Below are 19,418 nucleotides of genomic sequence, written 5' to 3' on the forward strand. Positions count from 1 at the left end.
CTTATGGAGTGTGAGCCACCATTCCCAGAGGTTTCCACCAGTCTGGAAATGTCTGACCAGTATGTACAGCATCAATCACCACCACCAGCCACTACTGACATGCTGACAAAAAAAGGCAAATGTGTTCCTGATAGTTATTGGCTCACGAATTTCCAGAGATGGTTTTTAAATGTAGCTCAACTCCTGCTATCGATGAAATTGAAGTGGAGCAGGCTACAAAGCAGGGCTATGAAAATGATTAATTATGGAGAATAGGGAGGAGTAAAAGAGTTTGGTTGCTCAGAGAAGTCAAAGGAAGACTTTGAAAGGCATTGTGCTGCTCTCTGTAACTTTATTACCATTAATAGGTATAATGGGAAGGAATAGATGAAGACTGTTAATTAGAAAAAATGTTTTAAGCAAGAATGTGGTGAGGCCTTGGAGCAGCCTTCAGAAGGAGCAGTTGTAAAAATACATGAAACATAAACAAAACCAAACTGACTTTGACATGGGGTTCTGCAGGGGCAGCCTTTTGCTCAATACACCATTTGTGTTTTTCAGGGTAGACAGGAGTAATTTGTAGAGCTCAGGGATAATTTGCCTGGCGTTTCAGTACATCTGGCAGCATTTTGGTTGCTCCTATCATGCCCTGTTATTTCCTGAGCACATGGGCAGGAGTAACAGCGTGTCTGCAATTTGCTTGGCAAATCCCAGGTGCTCCCCAGTGCCTGCACCTTGCATGCATGTGGAAAGGCTTGACACTTCATGGAAAGGTCACAGGGAGCCCACATTAGACTAAGGACTTTGCTGATGTTTCAGTTGACTGGGCATCATCTTTGTATGTGCATTTTTACTGGGGAAATCCAAGATGAAAATATGTCAGCCCATAAGAGAGACATTTCTGAAAGAGAGAGAATGATGTGTACTCAGTGTCTATGCTGGGTCCCTGTGCATTGCAACTCAGAGTATTCTTCCATGGCTAAACAAAACCAGCCATTTCCTTAGAATAGTAGCTGATTATTTTTCAATTGTATGATTTATTTGGCATTATTTTATGCGCTTAGAAGCAATTTAAGCCAATTTATGCAATTGAAAGCTTAGCTTTTTTTCAATGAGTGCTTTTTAATCCACTTAAGAGTTTTGTTTTGGATAGCCTGTTGGCGAAGCAAACTAAATTAAAGCAATTGTGATTATGAAGTCATGACTTGAAACTCTCCATAGTTGCTGCATTTCTATATTTTATTTTTAACTTTAAGACTGTTATGTATTTGGTGACCATAACTGAATAGAGTAATATGAGAGAATAGATGGAACAGATATTTCACTGGAAAATAACAGATTCATGTTTAATGTATGTGTGACAGTGAGAGGGCTTAGGCAGAATGCAGAAATATCAATAAACAAATAGTAAGAGGCAAGGAATGACATTTGATTTCAAAATAAGGAAAAGAATGGAAATATTAAAAGATATTTAAGAGAGAAGTATTAATGAAGTTATAAAAATAATAGTTTCTATTCCAGTATTTAAAATCCAAAAAGAGAGAGCAGAAAATAGCAATGCTGATGAGAGATGGAATGATCAATGGCTTGGAAAGGTATATGCAACTCAAAAAAGGGGATGTCTGCCAAATAATCAGCTAATGTTTACATCAAGGTCAGTCACTGGCAGTGACTGCAGTTCTCTAAGTTTTTAGACCAAAAAAAGTCTAAAAACTTTTTAGTTTTTTAGACTGTGTTGGTTTAGATGAGGTTTTACACAGCATAGCTCAGCATTACTGTATTTTGTGTCACTGGGAGTTTTTATTAATGTCCAAAGCTAAAAATAATGGTATATCTACTGCATTTCAAATGTCATCTTTTAGCACAAGCCCAGACTTTCAACCCTGCTGACCACTGAGCTTCAGAGATTATTTGTTGGAATGAATGACTTTATCCAAAGCACGGATTCGATCAATGCATGCAAATTTGCCAGCTTCTGGAACAAAGCTTTCATCAATTTCTTGTAATGCATAATTGCATTTATGATCACAGCTATTATTGTGGCTGTTTCTAAGTAGTTTCTGTGCTGGTAACATGAATGAGTGTTTGATGTTTGGAGAAAGGAGTGTTTTTGAAAATAAAATCTGGAGCTTTTCCATCACCATACTGGGAAAAGCTGAAAGCAAGGTGATCAACCATGCTGCAGCTTTCATGTACCAGCTTTCATCCTGACACCAATACCTTTCAACGTGAGGGAAACAACTTGTTTTGGGGGAAGAGATGCAGATTATTTAAAGCTAATCAACTGAGTTTGTATATTCAGTAATAATTGTTGCAACCCACCTGAGAATTTACCCAGATTAAGTCAGATCTGTAAGAGAAATCAATGTATTATATAAAGATATATTGGAAGGAGAAATTTCCCTGTCCAGGTTTTTGAATCTACAAAATCTACAGTCCTTGGTCCAGCAAAACTTAATGATTGTTTGAGTAAGAATTCCAAAAGTATGGAATGATTGTTTGAGTAAAAATTTTCCCTGTAACTTCAAGAAATGTTAGGGGTTTTTAGAAAATAAATGAAGTGCATTGTTATGGTAAGTGTTGGAGTATAATAAGACTACACCAAGATCTAAATTTAATTTAAAAACATTTTTTTATTTTTAATACTACTGATTCCAAAAGTCATTAGGTTTTATATAAGCCTTTTTTTACCCATTACCAATAGTTGAATAACAGTTGCTGTTCACATTTTATGGATGAAGAAAATGATGTGAATAATGTTCTTTGATAAGAAATAAAGTCCCAATTCATACCAGAACACTAACTTTGCGAATGCAAGTTCATTACAATTTCTTTTTTAGAAACTACTTAATTCATGGTTTTGTAATTAGTATTTCTGAAAAATTATTTTTGTAAGGTATATAGCTCCAGAATGGAATTAAATATATTTGAGTTCAAAGAAATATGCTTAAAAATGCTTTTTTTGAGCACCAAAGACTTGATCCAAATTTTGGGTTCAACATGCTTCTCATTAAGTCAATGTGTAAGGTCTTTGAAGTTACACCTTAAATGCCTTTGAAAGCTTGAGCACTATTTTTAGGAAGTGAATAAAACCTTTTAGGCAATAGATTTTATTAATGGTATTGAACTTAGATTTGGCCCAGTAGATCAGTTAAAGCACATATATCGTGGGGGGTGGCAGGGTATGTTTGGGAAGCAGAAATACAGTCCTATCAGAGAAGTAACATATGCATTGCAGAAATATATACTAAAACAGAATTTAACATTAAAGTATTTTTATTTGTTGTCCAAAGAAATAAATCCTTTTATCTGAGCATAGGTGGAAGAAATCAGTTCATGGGATCTCTTCTGGGCCTGAAAGAGAGTGTTAGTTTTAATAAGAAATTTTTGGTAAAGCCTAAATATTGCAGATTTCTATTGGGATTACAGTAGAAGACAGTAGAAATTTTGAAGGAGAGCTATAGGGATGCTCCTTACCCTTTTTAGGGGAAGTTTTTCTTGAGATCTTGATTATCATGCAAACAGAAAAGACTCTTCCTTTTTGCCTCAGTGGACATTGACGTTGGTGTGAACAACATGTATGTGTAAAAACCTGGAAGATGGACACTTTCCTTGGTGAGTTTAGAAATCTGTAGCTGTGCAGGTTAGCCATGCCTGTGCAAAATGGGAGTGAAGTAATTTCTTACGAGTAACAAATGAATCACAGCCTGTTCACTGGAAACGCATCCTTGTATCTTGTAGCAGGTGTTGTTTTCCCTTCCCATCCAAACCCAGTAAAACCAGCTTTTCCTGAGGTTGGCAAAGGCTTTTCAACAGCTCTTTGTAAATCACTGAGGGTATTATATTTTTCCTTCCTGGAGAAAAAATGTGCATGGTAGGATTCAAGCCAGTAGTTTTAAGTGATCCTCAGGGGCATGGCATCGGATTGCACTGTGGGTGCAATTTTACTGTTGTCATATGAAGGCAGCAACTGTTACATCACATCAATGGAATTTTTGGAATGGGAAATTCTTGAGGCCAAATCCTGGCCTTGTTTCTGTGGCCAGCTTGAAGCAGGACTTGTCCAATGTGCAGGAGTGAAGAACGGGTGAAAATGCCGGTCTGGGAAGGTTGCAGAGCCAAACCACATGTACTTAATTGCTTGTCCCGAGTAGGAGCAGGTGCAGAAGTGCCAGTCAGCTTTTTGTTGGAGAAGATGTGCAAAATTTGAAGGGTCTTGGTTCTTCCTTAAAGCAGTGCACCCTGGGTGAGAATTATTATTACAAGCAGCATATGAGTTACAGACCTGTGCAAACACTGGAGCTGGATCTCCTGGGCCATTATGTTTGCTCCCAGAGCTGACTTTAGTTGGAGAAGCTTTTCTTAGCTGCTTTTCCTTCCCTCCAAATGGTTTGCAAGTTCAGATTTTTCAAGATTCTTGAAGACTCAAGTAGTGCTTATCACTCCCTATCTGTCTGTGCCACCCAGAGCCTTCACTGTCACTTGCTGTCACTTTTCTTGGGCTTTCCCAGGGTTCACTCATACAGGAGCAGGCACTGGTGTCACTCTGTGCCCCTGGAGCCATGGCAGCACAAGGTCTTGGGAAGCTGTTTGCCCAGGTTTGGTGGTGGAGACAGACTTGTCCCAGGGCAGCAAGGCTGAGCTGCTCAGGGCACATTTCTATTTCTCATGCTAAAATGTGTTTCTGAATACTAATTACCATTTACAAATATTTTAATGTCTGCTTAGGAACCTAGCTCAAGGGGAGAAAAAAAAATTATGGTAATAATTTCAAAAGACCACCAAGGCCACATTTTTTAGCAAAGCATTTGGCTTGCTTTACATTAAACATGCCCTCAAGTTCCATATTTATTTTTAATATATTACTCCTACATCATCTCTTCCTCCACAATGATTTTCCCTTGCTGAATAACATCCACTTAGCTTTCCTTATCCTAAACAGAGCTGTCAATCTTAAAGTTTAAATTGGCATCATCCTTTCTCAGCCCCAGCTGCCCTTGGCTTTCTTCAAGTTTTTGGCCGTGTGATCAAAGTATAGTGCACTTGCACCCACATATTTTAAAATCTGTGCTGGGTTTGTATCTTTTGGATAGTACCCAGTCTATCACAATGGTCAAAATTGATTCTGGCATCCATGGAGATAATTATAGCATGTCATAATGTTGTGAATAGTGTATTGTATTAATATCCTTACATCACATGGGGAATTCGAGATATGAAAAATAACTGTTCCTGATAGTCAGGAATCTAAAGATTGTTTTTCTATGCTCTCTAGCATGGCTGATTAAGAAACTTGGCTTAAAAGAAGAATATACCTATGAAACTTTTCTAGATTCATCTTGACTATACATGAGACCTGTTTCAAATTTTGAGCTGAGATGAAATGCATTTAACAAAGGTTATGGTATGATCAGTGGCAAAATTATTAGAGAGAATTTCGTGCCATTTTTAAGGCTCCACTGTTTCTTCTACCTTCATATCTGATTTTATTTATTTATTTTTCTTCCTAAAATAAATATTTTGGTTTTGAGAAGTTTTATTTTTCAAATTTGTATTTTATTTTAAATCTTCAAAGGAAAAGACATCATTGCCATGGTGGATTATAATAGATGATATTTTTAAATGAACTTGTCAGACTTCTCTATTATGGAAGCTGCCAGGACCCCAATATGAATGCAGAACGGGTCTATGAATTTAGAATTTGGACATCATGTATATTTAGTAAAAGCATTAATTTGATATATTATGGATTATGTATTTTAAAAATTGTCATATTTGTATACATTTTATGATTTAATGGATAAATAACATGTATTTGGTATAATAGTGTCAAAGATGCTGCATACCAAAGAGTATTCAATTTCCTGCAAAATTGGGGTTTGAATAAGCAAGTTGTTAACTCTATTAGCTTCAAACCTTTGTATCTCCAAGTACCACAATAATAGTGTTTCTGCTATAAAAATATGCAGTGTCTGACTGTAATACATACCAAAAACTGTTTAATCAAAATATTTTATCAATTAAACATGGGTTGTTCCTTTATTGAACTTCTTGTTTGAAATTTCTATTTCAAAGAACCCTAAAATCAAGAATTGATTTAACTTTATGCACTCCCAATAAAGGAAGTTGGAGTAGATGATGTCCAAAGGTTCTTTCTAACCACTATTTCTATCATTGTTTGATTAAAGATTCTGCTGTTAATTGCAAGTAATTGCTATTTTGTCACCTTTGATAGAGAGATAGAAACAGATGCTTATAGTTTAATAGATGTTTATTGTTTTCAGAAAAAGAGCTTTTTAGAAGAAAAATGAGGCCAAGACACAGCAATGTCAAATGCAGTAACAGGTCTATTCTTACTCAACTCTCAGTGAGTGTGTACAGGCCTTAGTGGAGTTTGCTAATAAATTCATTTAAGTTGTGAAATTCTGTATAAGATAAACAATATTGGTTCATGGTTCCTGAGAAGTTGGTCTGGAAAACAAATATGCTGGAGACAGTACCCCATAAAGAGCTTGTATCCCATGTTACAGATGCTCGTCTTAGGTGGGACAGAAGCAATTCTGAGAGTCAGAGCAAGCAAGTTTATTTTTGGCACTTTTCCCTTCACCTTGGGGACAGTGACGTTCAAGTCATGAAGTGCTTTTGCTGAGACTGAGCTTTCCTCTTACATCATCAGTATTCCAGCTGGAATTCTTAAACTTTTTTTCCTGGATCCTTGGGTTCACTCAATTCTTTCATCTAACTCTGCTATTAAAAAAAGGGATTATCATCAAGCCACCTAAGTGATATCCACTCTCCTATGTAGTTTATTGTGCTGTGAAGTAACTCTCTGTTTGATTTGTTTTGCAGGTAAGTAGCACAAGCATCCAATAGTCAACAATTTATGGTAAGTATATTTTGTAATTAGGAAAACTAAAATTGAATTCCTGTTTTTTTCTTTAAAGGGAATAAACAAAGTAGGGGGTTAGTCATACAATAACATTTGTTTCAGATGCTAGTCAGAATATTTGCAGATGTCATTGGGTTTACATTTTTCTCCTCAAAATATAATTCATGTGTTGCAGGAAGAAATAAATACTCAAGGCAATATTTCAAGGAAGTTCAGCAAACAATGTTCACTTAACACAAGAAACAAATGAGGGTTTCTTTTTTATTCTCAACTCCTTTCAGCTATAGTAATCTTAGAAGTTGTTTTAACTGAATGAAAATCTCACACAAATGCTGTGTGTAAACGTTGATGTCCCTAGAACTTTTTTACTAAAGGATAACTAAGACTCTTCTGCTTATCCCGTCTTCGATTTAATGAAAATATTATTAACACAGAGTTATTATCTCTCTAGTATAATTAATAGATCTCAGTGTGCTTCCTAAAATATGTCAGTGTCATCTTTCTTCCCCTTCAGCTGGGGAAATATTCATAGAATGGTTGCAAGGGACTTCTGGAGATCATATAGTCCAAGCCAAGAGTGGTGAAGAGACCCTATTAGAAGCATATGGTGAAAAGATACATCCTGGGTCACTATCAGGGCTCTGACAGGGCTTGCCATCCTCTGTGGTGCACAGTTGTTATAAAATAAATCTGGTTTTTCTAGTATACATCACGGCTCCCATTAATTTAAAGTCTTAATATGTTACTCAGTTGCTACCCAAGCAAACTTTGAAATTCAAATGTTAATTTTTAGCTTTTTTAACTTCCCAGCCTCTCTAGAGGCAGTTGTTATACTGTTAATATACTGTGAAAGGTGTTACAGCTTTGCACTGCAGTGCTGGGAATTTAATAAGTGTACATGGCACATTTTTTCTTGTGGCAAGACTGATGACTCGCAGCATTTGACACTGATGCTATTAGAGCATTTGATCCTCTTAGAAAGTGATTGTGTTTTCCTCCCTGTAGTTTTAACTTTGTAGAACATTTTCTTGTTGCTGCTCAAGTCCATAGAATTCTTATTTGGTGGGGGGTTCTTTTTATTGGTTTCTTTTTTTTTTTTTGTTAGTTTTTTTTTTGTTGTTTTTTTTTTTTTGTTTTTTGTTTTTTGTTTTGTTCAATAACATTTGTTCCTTTCCTCCCTTCACAGGTACCATTTTTTGGCTTGGGGACAATTTTATTTTGAATTCAGATTGTTCTCTTTAACTGATCACACAACTCACTCAGTCATGGAGGATTTTCTTTTCAACTTTACTGTACATTGACAACAACTGTAAGTTTATGATCTAGTCTACATTTATTTTAGGATCTAGTAATTCAGTTTTGTTTATTATACCTGTGCCCTAATTATCTGATCTTCTTTGACTATGCTGTCTCATTTTTCCTTGTCATCTTCTCCAGAAGTTTACTTGTGCCGCCTGCTTTCTGTCATCTTTTGTAAACTATTCTGCCAGAGGATTATTGCTCTACATCAACTATCACTTTTTTCCCTGAGATTTTTTTAATGCATGTTTGTACATGCACATACAAAAGTGTGGTAGATGTAAAGTCACATTTAAACAGAAAAATAAAATACGTGACACTAAAATTGTCAAGACTCAATACTGAACATGGAGTTATATATTTTTTGCAGAGGTAAACTCTGAATTTCTTCTGTCCTTTGAAACACCATTATCACCTTGCATCCCCATTTTATCTCCTGCATGCTAAGTTGGTTACATTGTTACATTTTCCATAAATTTAATTTTTTGTGGGTGGGTTACAGGGCTGGTATATATAAATAGGAAGGACAAATGGATGCTTGCCATTTGTGTTTTCATTTATTCTGTCTGCTCAGAAGTGAGGAAGTGAGTCTTACAGTTCTTCCTGGCAGACTCAGCTCATGGTTCCACTTCAGGAAAGGATTTCAAGAGGTGATTTCCTAGCTGTAGTGCCTCATGTTAGGCCTGGAATTCCAAAAATCTAAAAGGACCTGCTGAGTAGGATTTGGTTACCCGGATTCAAACTACTAGCAGGGTTTTTTTTTGCTGAGAAAGTTACCTCTGAACAGCAGAAGTACAAAAAAAAACCCTAGTCCTGGTGCTAATTGAGTATTTATATTATGGAGATTTTTAATATACTTTTTACATAACTTTCAATATGTTCTTCTAAGATTGTACATATATCCTAGCATAATTTTCACCTTCCAGCAGAAATGGAGTATATCATATATGCTGCTCATACTGCAACAACAATGAGTCTTTTGGGTAAAGTGAGGACTGAAATATATCACTAGATTGTCCAAAAAAATATGATGCATCTCTTCAAAATAATATCCTGTATTCTTGAACTGTGAAATATATTTTCTGCAATTTTCCCATAGACTGGCTATTCAGACTGAGATAAAATTAATGTTTTAAAATTTTCTCTTATATGAGAAATTTCTTGTATCTTGTAGCTGTATTTAATTTTATTGTGGCAAATGGTCTCAAAGGCAATGTCTTACATGCATGAACTTCCTAGAAAAGTGACTAGTGAGTACACCTATGTAGTTTCTGGCAATATTTCTAGAGGTAGTTTTTCTTTTTTTGCTTTTACCTGGGAGCTGCTATGCTGAAGCGGTTGAAAATAAGTTATTTCTTCAAAGCAGCTGGTGAAGTTTTGTGCTCTTAAATTTTTTTTTACCTCCTGTTCTGGATGACCCTGTTTACTAAAAAGAGCCTTAGCAGAAAGATCATCTCATATTAATCTGTTGGCTGTGATTTGGGCTGGGCACTGTTGGGCATCTTCCCCAGACTGACTTTATGATACTATTGGAAAGGGAAGTCTGTCCTCATATCCACTGGCAGCAACCTGCAGCCATCCATGATCATTTACTGTTACACCATAACATTTCAAACACTGTTACTTTGCTGTTTTTCCTCTTTTGCTCTTGTACTCCTAATTTTGAAAACAACACAAAAAAATCTGGTCAGAAAATTGGCCTCACATTTTCCTAAGAATATCCTCAGTGTTGTAAAAGTTTTGTAAAATCCCAAACATCACTTGAAATAATGGTACTCTTCCCTTTGTCTCAGCAGTTGTACAGTACTTCCCTTTTATAGGCAGTCAAGATTAGCTCTTCTATTGGCTTTAGATGATAGGGATTTACTCTCATAGAGCATCAAAAACCATGAGCTATAGAAATAATTACACTGGAACCAATGCATCTATCTAAGTAAAGCAGTTAGATTATGTATTTATTAAAAAAATAATAAAATATCAGTTCATCTCAGTTTGACTCCATCTTAACCTGCACCTATCACATTCCCCATTTTGTAACTCTTTCCTTACTGTAATTCCATCAGTGAAGGAAAGAATAAGAACAGTGGCTGTCTGAGAGATGTATCTGAGACTCAGTTCTCAGTGAGTTACCCCTGATACATTTGTGTCTTGTGGTGCTTCTAAATATTTTATGCTAACTGCCTTATTGGAACATATAAGATGAAAATTTAGGTGCTATCTTGAAAATGTGAAAGGAATGCTCCCACTTTCACTAAAAGCTTTGGAAAAGGAATGATAGCAAAAGGGATGTTTCATATAGCAAGAAGACAAGGCACTAATTTCTTCATTCAAAAATGTAAAATCTTTATTTTGTGTCAGAGGATAACAACTTGAGTCTTTAACTTACAAAAAAAATGGAAGGAATTGACTGAAGATTTTGTAGTTCATTAGCTGTTGAAATGTAACAGACAATTAATGCTGTTTTGGTTGTTTCCTACTATTTCTTTAACATCCTTTAAAACAAAGACCTTTTTAACTTTTTTTTAACATTAAAAATTGCATTAAGCAGAAAATAGGTTGATTAGTTTCTTGAGAGTGAAAGGGTCTAAATCTGTTACTTTTTAAATTTCCCAGTTTCCAGGGTGAAGGAGTGTTTCTAGAATAGCACAAGTGGCAATTTCATTGCTCTTTTTTGTCCGTGTGCCTCAGCAGGGAGATCAGAGGGACCACATCTGGGTTTATGAGAGGATGTCCCCCTTTCTATGATTTCATCCTTTTTTCTGTCTGCAGGCTCTTTCCACAGTGTTACAAATTAACACTAACTTCTGTGGTGACTTTGATGATGTTGAGTGCTTGCCTGCAGTCTGGGTTAACACTGCCAAGATAATGTCCCTGAGCAATCAGGTGCTGATAAATCGTAGTGATGATCAAAATGGGTTTTTTTGGGGACAAATTCACAATAGTTGTTTATGGAGGAATTTCTGTTCCCTGTTACAATTTTTTTCTAAGCTTTTATTTTCTTCTATGTAATGCTTTCAATAATAACAGCCATTTTGCTAACTTGACTTTGAAGCTGAAAAACTACAAAATAGAAACAATTTAAGTGATGTTTATGCCCCACTTAGAGCAAGGGGGTTGCTACTGTGTGGGTCCTCTCCTCTACATCCAGATCATTCTGAAAGTTGGCAAGAGCAGGATCTCATCCTTCAGCTGAGCAGGACAATGTGGTTGTGAGCAGGGATGCTAGTGTCCCTGGTATGCTGGCCATGCCCAGGGTCCCATGCCCTCTAATTCAGTGAGTGACTAATATGGAAATTTGGCATATTTTTCGACAATAAAAATCACAGGGTTTTGTAAAGAGGGTAACAAGCCAGTTTCAATGGAAGCGTGCCTGCTGAGATGGTAAGCTGTGATTAAGCTCAGTCTGAAAATAATTTAGCTGTTTTTGGAAAGAAACAATTCAGTGTATATATGCTTAAAGTCCTCGAGGGGTTTTGTCACTGTCTAATGTAACTACAGAAAAAATTCAAATCCTATTCCTGTGATGAGCTTCCATGTGGTTATTACTGAGATATGGTCATTTGTCAAGACTTAATGGACCACAAAAAATAAGTGTCTCAAGAAGTGCATCTATATTCATGTTTTAATTCAGCTTGGGGTGTTCCTCTGAAGTGAATTTCCCAGTCAGTCCCCTTTGGTTGGTTTTGGCTGAACAGCAGAACATGAACAGGAAATTGATGATTTTTGTTTATGAGACTAAACTAGAGGATGTGCTCAAGGAGTCTTGAATGTACACCAGGTGCAAGTGAGCTTCAGGACAAGGCATCAAAGCAGAGCTGGTCTGAAGAGAAACAGAAAAATCTGAAATACATACAGTAGGGATGACAGATCCTCACCACTAAATTTTGGTCTATAGACCAGTTCCTATGTGTCTGTAATACTTGCTAACATATACGTAGCCAGTGCCACTGTGAGCCTTTTGGATGCTTACCACCTCATGAAGTTAAACCATGTCCATTTTGGACAAAGATACTGTGTCCACTTTTGTAATTTATACTCACATTGTTCCTGCAAAAAAATTTACCCTGCAGTGCTTAGTACTGGTAAAATACCACAGAAATGTGTGTCATTCTGCAGGTCAGAAAGTGTTAGTATGTGAGGAGTGTCAAAGCTGAGAATTATGGGAGGGGTTCTTCTGCCCAGTTTTTAAATGCATTTATGAATATTGAGCATTTCTTCATCTGCAAAACCAGTTCTTGATTCTATGCAAAAAGAAGTGATGGGATCCTTGCTTTAAGAACCTCGTCCTTCAGTTGCAGGGCGAGTACAACCCGCTCTGGCGGGCTGTGTACTGATGTGCTGTGCCTTTTCCACACACCCTGAAGAAGGAGTCCAAAGCAAAAATTACTCCTTAGGGTCAATGGCAAATAAACCTTCCCTCCTCTTCTTACAAGTGGTTCTTAATCCTCAAAAAAATCAGAGCAGGTGGTTGTGTTGGGGCATTGTTCCTGTGTCTTAGCCTTATGTATGCTTTGGAGAATGAAGGTTTCTGTGAGTTTTAGCAATATTCTGTTCCAGGCAATGTGCAAAGCTTCAGCACCTCTCCGTGTACCAGCTGAGCATCTCTGAGTAACAACACAATGATTGAGCTCATGAAGTTGCTGAATGAAGTTCAGTGCTACTGAAGGCTGAGGTGAGAGGTCATGAAGTGGCTGGTGCAACACGTATAAACCAGTGTGGCACTTTTAGCGGAGCTGTGGTGAATGAAAGTGAAAAACTGACTGGAAAAGACAAGGGTAAAGAAGCAGTGATGACTGCCCTGGAAAAAACATTCATAGTCAATAAAAGAGTCCAACAAAGGTGTTTTTTTGTTTTTTTTTTTTATTAGTAACACTGAAGATGGATTGGAAAATTGCTCCTGGACCACTGTTATTCACATATGTGGTGAAGTTTGTAAAGACTTAATTTCAGCAGTAATAGTTTTCTCTTATAAATAAAAATCTCAAGCTGCTACACAAAGGAGGTTGCTGTTACTACCCTATTTCTGTGGGGGATAGGGAGTGAGATGCTGGAGGGGTGGCAAGAAATTACTTGTTTGAGGACATTCAGCTGACCCAAACAGATTGAGCAGCAATTCCCAGTCTCCCTGAAGTATCAGAGCAGTGCTCAGTGTGTGCAGTATATAAAACCAACAAACACCAGTTTGTGGCTCTGTGGCACAGGATGGGGGTGTTCAACCAGCCTCTGGGAGCTGCCTCCTCAGCCTGTACAGTACCTGGATCTGGGATAGGGAGGGAGAAAACTGGGGATGGACTTGTGCTTCTCCCAGAAGTGCCCAAGGTTATATCCAGTTGCTACCAAAAGCTATGTGCAGTCATGGAAAATTCATATATAATCTAAGTCTGTGAGTTGAATGGTTTATGTGAGCTATTGTGGTGGCCAAATTTTGTTGAGTGTCAATACTGTCAGCAAGTTGTCCCTCATTATTCTGTGGGTATTAGTAAGTTCATTTTGTGTTCTTTGATAGTGCTTATTATCTAAATTATTTTAAGTGGTTTGTGTCAGTTCAGTAAATACTGGTTATGATTTAAAAAGCATTTTCACAGGTGCTTTACTACATTTGTATTCAAGAGGCATAAGCTCCTTTTGCATACATCGTATGGATATGCAGTCACTTTCAGCAGCAGATGTTTCACCCACATACGGGTGGATTTATGTGCGATGGAGTGGAGACTTCTCTGTCAGAGAAAACCATTGTTACTCCCAGATTCTTTGGTCTTGTTGTTTGGTTCCGAAGTGTGCAAATTACTTGCAGGAACAAAACATCTCCAGAAAACATTTGTAACTTCGCATGAGGAACCTGATCCAAGGGTTTCCTTCTGTCAAAGCTGCTGGAAGCTAGGTAGCGTGTGTGCCACTTGCCAGAGAAGCTCACGATACTCGCGGCAGGGCTCGCACTGGCTGTGCCCGTGCCACGGTGCTGGGTTATGCAGTAGTTAACAGATCCACTTTCGCACCTTCGGACTTGCTTCTCTTCCAGACTTAGAGGGAGGTTCAGCCACGTCAGGGTGGGAAGGGTGAAGTGAAGCAAGGACGCAGAGAAGGCGGCTTTACAGGATGTCCCGGCAGCCCTGGCAGCCCCTTTGGCCGCCGGGCTGTCCCGCCGCTGGCTCCCCGTGCCGGGCTGCGCTCTCGCCCCCGCGCAGCAGATGGCAATGATGTGCCGCGAACGCTGCCTCGGCCCGCTTCGCATCGGAGGCAGCGCCCGTGCCCCAGACACGATGGCTGTGCCAGGTTCCCGAGGATAGGATAGATTGCATCCCAGTTATTGTCATGATTCATTTTCACTACTGCTTTTTTTCCCTTTTTTTTCCTCCCCGATTAATTTCGTCTCATTCCCTGTAAGCTATCTTTGCTGCTGAGATAGCACCGTCTTAGTCTTTGCTGCCGACTCACAATATTTTGGCTTCGATTTAGTTGACCACTTCCACAGATGTCACTGATTCTGTGTGATCTGTAGACCTTTTATGAAATGCATGCATGATAAAGGAGGACAGACTACATGATTTGTTTAATGGCCCCTTCCAGACCTTAAATATTACGAATCTTGTTTCTGTGGTAGAGTGAAAAGATGATAAGGATTTCCTACATTATGAAGGAAGTTGGGGAAGTGAAATTTTTAACTGAAACTTCCAAATGTGTTTCTCCTACTTCCACAACCTCAGGGTCAAGGGCTTTAGGTAACAGGAATTTTAATTACCTTTTATAATTTGCCAGGGACATAAGATATTTATGTGTGATATCTACTACTGTAGTGATACCATTAACAAGCTGCTCTTGGAAATTGTTTCTAATGCCTAGTTTCTACGTAAATATAGAAAAATACCTGAATTTTGGAGATGCTGGGGATGCTACCACTTGTGAAAACTGGACTACATTTGGTAAGAATTGTCTGTAAACCAAAGTACTCATTCTTTGGATGGACTTCTTATTTTATGGACTACCATAAAATAATAATAATAATAATAATAATAATAATAATAATAGTCAACATTGCATACAGTGACAGCAACTTTTGTAAATGAAAGTATTGATTGCTCCCTTGCATTGCTGTCCATCTGTTATTTTAGGCTTTTCTATACATTCTATCAGCAAAATGCCTATGTGAATAATTTAATATAAAATCAGCATTACAGATTTTCTGATACCCAATTTAAAAGTTATGTGCTTATCCTGTAAAATATATTTATGAACACAATGTATGCATGCACTGCTGCACAGAGAAGTATTTTTTACTCCATAAAGTGTTAGGATATTTTTCAAGGTTGTTGTTGTTTTTTTTTTTTTTTTTTTTTTTTTTTTTTTTTTTTTTTTTTAATGCAGCTCTTTTAAAGCAATTTTGAAAGCAATTCTGAAAGGAGGTCCAGTCACTACTAATTCCTGTGTAAATTAAGCATAATCACTCAGAGAAGAGACCCTTTATTTAGTGAGTTTAAAGCTCATTATACAATTTTGTAGTGGGAAAATTACCCTGCCTGTAAATTAGCTGCATTTCCTAATGAAATAACTTGGCAATTTTTTCAGCTTCCTTTGATAGGAGTAAGAATTATAGTGGCATTGGAAAGCAAAATCATGCTATTCCTACTGGCAATTTTTTCAATTGTACAAGATATTATAACTGTGAACACATTTTGATTCAGATTGATCTCAACAAGTAACAAAAGCATCTTTTTTCATGGTGTTTTTTCATCTCTTTCCCACCTCTTTTATTAGAGCCTAAAGTCAGCTCCATCAGCCTTACTCCTGGTTTATGATGACACAAATTCTCTTGGGATATGTGGCTTTCTCAAGCAATAAAGCATCATTACACTTCTTATTTCTGAGGACGCACTATTTCACATGTGAATTGTGTTTCAAGGGACAAACCAGCAGAGCTCATCATGTTAATTTTCCCAAAAAACGAGGCTTTCATCCTCCCATCAGGTTTGCAAAGGCGAGCATATTTACTATAGGTGTCTGTCCTTGTCTTGTTCTACCCTGACACTTGTAGATGGCAGCAAATTGATGGCATTTTAAGTGCTTTGGCTGCAGCTACCAGCAACAGGAGTGGTAGAAGACAAAATAATTGTTGTTGAGCTGGCTGTCCTCTCGCAAGCAGCAGCAGCCTCAGTGCACAATAGCAAGCCAGGCTGGTGCCTGTGGCTCTGCAGTGTGTGCACAGCCATCCGCTGAGCCGGGTGTCATGACAGAGGTACATGGACCTGCTGTAAAATTGAAAATAATTTTAAGAATGCCTGAAAGAGCTGCTTTTTCCTGAAATTGGTTATGCTTTGTAATATAGATATTAATCATATGTATTGATAGGGTGTGGTTGGTTTTGTTTCATTCGGAAAATGTATAAATTTAGGGGTGTATGGATTAGTATCCTGAGGGTTTCTATTTTCTCTTCTGGGTTTGGCCAGTTTTCAGCTGTATAAAATAAAGGTTTAAGAAGAGTTTGGCTTTGAAAAATAACATTCAGACTGTCCATAAAGAAGTATTCAGAAAGGTCATCTCAGTGTGTGGGTGCTTTCTTCATTTCTTCACACAACCCTGTTTGTTTTACGATAACAGCAAGAAGCAAGTTCTTTGAAGTTTTTTTCAGTGTATTAAAATTAGTGAAAGATTAAATGGAGTTTTGTTATATTTGATCAGTATGAAACTTTGTATCAGTGTGAAAAATATTCTTTCAGCAGTTAGGACCTGGTACTGAAATTCTGCTGCTGGACAGTGGTTTTGGGTCAATAACTGGTTTCAGAGTTGCTTGCAGTCCAGCACAGAAAAGAAAAGCCATTTCCGAAATACTAGTTCCTCTGGTTTTTGTGTAGATTCCTCTTTAAAATAGGGCTGTGCATACTTGTCAAACAGGCCAGCATGGTCAAAAATCATATTTCTATTTTGGATGGAATGAGAATGTAGCTCCCTGAAGTTAGTGTACATAACTGAATTGCCAATACTTTTGGGTTTGCACACTACTACTGATTTGCAGTGCTTAACAGTAGATGCTCATCACTTCTTAAAGGTAACGTATTTCTGCTTGGCATTTTCAGCATCTGAAGACAGACCCCTGAGAGAGTCACAATACTAAAATTCATTCTCTTTGCAAATGTGAAACAATATAGTGTGAATTTCCTAGGGCAGACATTTCTGTGAAAAAAAATACTTATTTCTGATGAATTTTTTTTTTTTGTTTGATTTAATCCTTGATGTATTTTTATATCTATAAATTGGTTTTTATATCTATAAGAGTGGTTGTTGCACAGAACCAATAAATAGCATAAAAATTGTAGGAAAAAGGAAATAAAAATAAGCAAATTTGAGGTGAAAGGTGCATTACTCCATTGCTATTTTGATAATTAGAGAGAAAAAATTAATAGTTGCCATAAAGTGTTTCAAACATGAGAGTCTCTTATTACATCCTCAAAACTGTAATTAATCACTTGCAGCCACATATGTTCTTTGTATAGTGGTGTGCAGCAGTAGCATTTCATTAAAATTCAATTCAATAATAACAGGTCACTCAGGATGTCATTTCCTCTGGAGAAGGTTGGGAAGCTGAATGCTGCTGCTTCACCCCTCATGTGCTGTGCCAGCACACTGAGTTGAGTAGAGGAGAGTGCAAGCTGAGCACACCAGAAAGCCCCTCGGTCCGGGTGAAAATGCTCACATGAGATCTGGGAGCACAGGGATGGGCACAGGGCTGGCAAACACGTAACAGGGCAGCAGATGGACAGTGGTACAGTGAGCACAGGCACGGGGTTCTGATAGAGATGCTGCAAGTCACAGTCAAATTCCCACCAAAAGGAAGTACCACAGTTAAGAAGAAATAATTCATAATAATATAAAATAAATGCAAGTGATATATTGTCCTAGTAACAGAATTATTTTTTGACTTCAACAATTCTTATTTTTTTTTTTTTAGCAACAGTCATGGATTAAATACTCACAGCTCCTTTGCTGTCCTAGTGCCTTAGCTAGTTTGCACTGGCAGTGAAGTTAAGAGAAAGATGGGTGGACAAGTGGTTGGAGATGCTCTGATTGTCACTTAGTTTTATTAATCCCTTAAGGAACAAGATATCAGAGAGACAGATTTTGTCTAGTACATTCCATGTTATTTTGAGGGATAGGATGAAACATAAGCAAGAGTAAGAAGGTGACCTTGGCGCCCAGTGGGATTTGGGCATTGAGAAACATTTTGATAACAGACTCCGGAGGTATCACTGTTGTATCACTGTTTTCCCAAGTGAGTCCTTACAGATTGTTGGGAACCATGCTACCAGTTAATCATTCCATCCTCACAGCATGCAGGGTGCTCCCTCATGCAGTATGCAGTAAGTATAAAACATTTTCCCATGCCGCTGAAGGAACCTGAAGCCCTGTCCTGCACCATCTTCTGCTTGTGACTTACATTCCTTTTGAAATATATCTCACTGGCATTACAAGAAAACACATTAGGCTCCTGGAGCTGCTCTTGGAGTCAATAAAGAGCAACATAAGTTGTGTAGTTGCACCCTATTGTTTTAGATTTTACTTCAAGAATATTTTTTTGCAATTACATTGTTGAAGTCAATGAAGTACAAACATAGGGAGCAGAGAGGTTTTGAAAGGGAGGGCACCTGCCAGTAGCTGCCTGAGGATTCTTTCTAATCTTAAATATGATTTAATGCTCTGTGAAAAGAATTAAGAATCTCATTTTACACTGAAGCATGCTGTTAATGCGCATATAAAAACCTCAGCAATTTTATTGACAGTTATGAATTTACAGCTGCTGTTGGTGAATTTTTTTTTAAAAGACTGCTTTCCTTTACCCAATTCTTTGCAGACCATTGTCATAGTTTGCTATTAGCTAAGGCAGAACCTCATTTAGCAGAAATGCATAGGTCTTCAATTTCACTGTATACATCAGGAAAAAAGAAAATCAATGTGAAGCCTGGACTTAGTCTGCTGATGCCAGAGATGACTATCTGTAGCATGCAGAAAGAAACCCTGGCTCAGATTAGTTTTTCTTTACCCTTTGGATGTTAAAAATAACAGAAAGAGGCTACAGCTGGTGAGAGTTCTTATGACTATTATCCTCTAGTCAAATTTGGTGTTAATCCTAGAGACTGTCAGTGTATGTACCAACTATTTCAAGTACTCAGTATTAATTTAGTATTCATTTATATTTATTATTATCATTTATATTAATTGATGGGAGGATGAGTATTAAGAAACAATTTGTGCATTTGAAGTT

General features: G+C 37.4%; 1 protein-coding gene and 1 long non-coding RNA gene across 16 annotated transcripts in view; one reads left to right on the forward strand and one right to left on the reverse strand.

The window, feature by feature from the left end:
* The window catches only part of SMYD3 (SET and MYND domain containing 3), a 376,442-nt gene that overhangs the window by 186,505 nt on the left and 170,519 nt on the right, over nucleotides 1-19,418 (forward strand). For 3 of the 15 annotated variants that reach the window (XM_053972906.1, XM_053972902.1, XM_053972908.1), the window contains exons 1-3: nucleotides 6,831-6,865; nucleotides 8,055-8,177; nucleotides 8,742-8,817. The exons of 6 other annotated variants lie outside the window; for them this stretch is intronic. Coding sequence is in view for 1 of the 9 variants with exons in the window: in XM_053972900.1 (XP_053828875.1) it covers nucleotides 15,046-15,087 (42 nt within the window). In the remaining 8 variants the exon portion in view is untranslated. Of the gene's footprint in view, nucleotides 1-4,156; nucleotides 4,226-6,829; nucleotides 6,866-8,054; nucleotides 8,178-8,741; nucleotides 8,818-15,024; nucleotides 15,088-19,418 lie in introns of those variants that run through there. 6 more of the 15 variants (XM_053972904.1, XM_053972909.1, XM_053972900.1 and 3 more) reach the window with 5 other exon arrangements.
* Nucleotides 3,238-3,913, reverse strand: LOC128804776 (uncharacterized). The gene is made up of 3 exons (XR_008436194.1): nucleotides 3,666-3,913; nucleotides 3,457-3,571; nucleotides 3,238-3,333 (listed from the first exon to the last, which is right to left on the reverse strand). It is a non-coding gene; the product is annotated as an uncharacterized LOC128804776 (long non-coding RNA).

The sequence above is a fragment of the Vidua macroura genome, chromosome 3 (genome assembly GCF_024509145.1).
Source record: "Vidua macroura isolate BioBank_ID:100142 chromosome 3, ASM2450914v1, whole genome shotgun sequence".
In the NCBI taxonomy this organism is placed as follows: domain Eukaryota; kingdom Metazoa; phylum Chordata; class Aves; order Passeriformes; family Viduidae; genus Vidua; species Vidua macroura.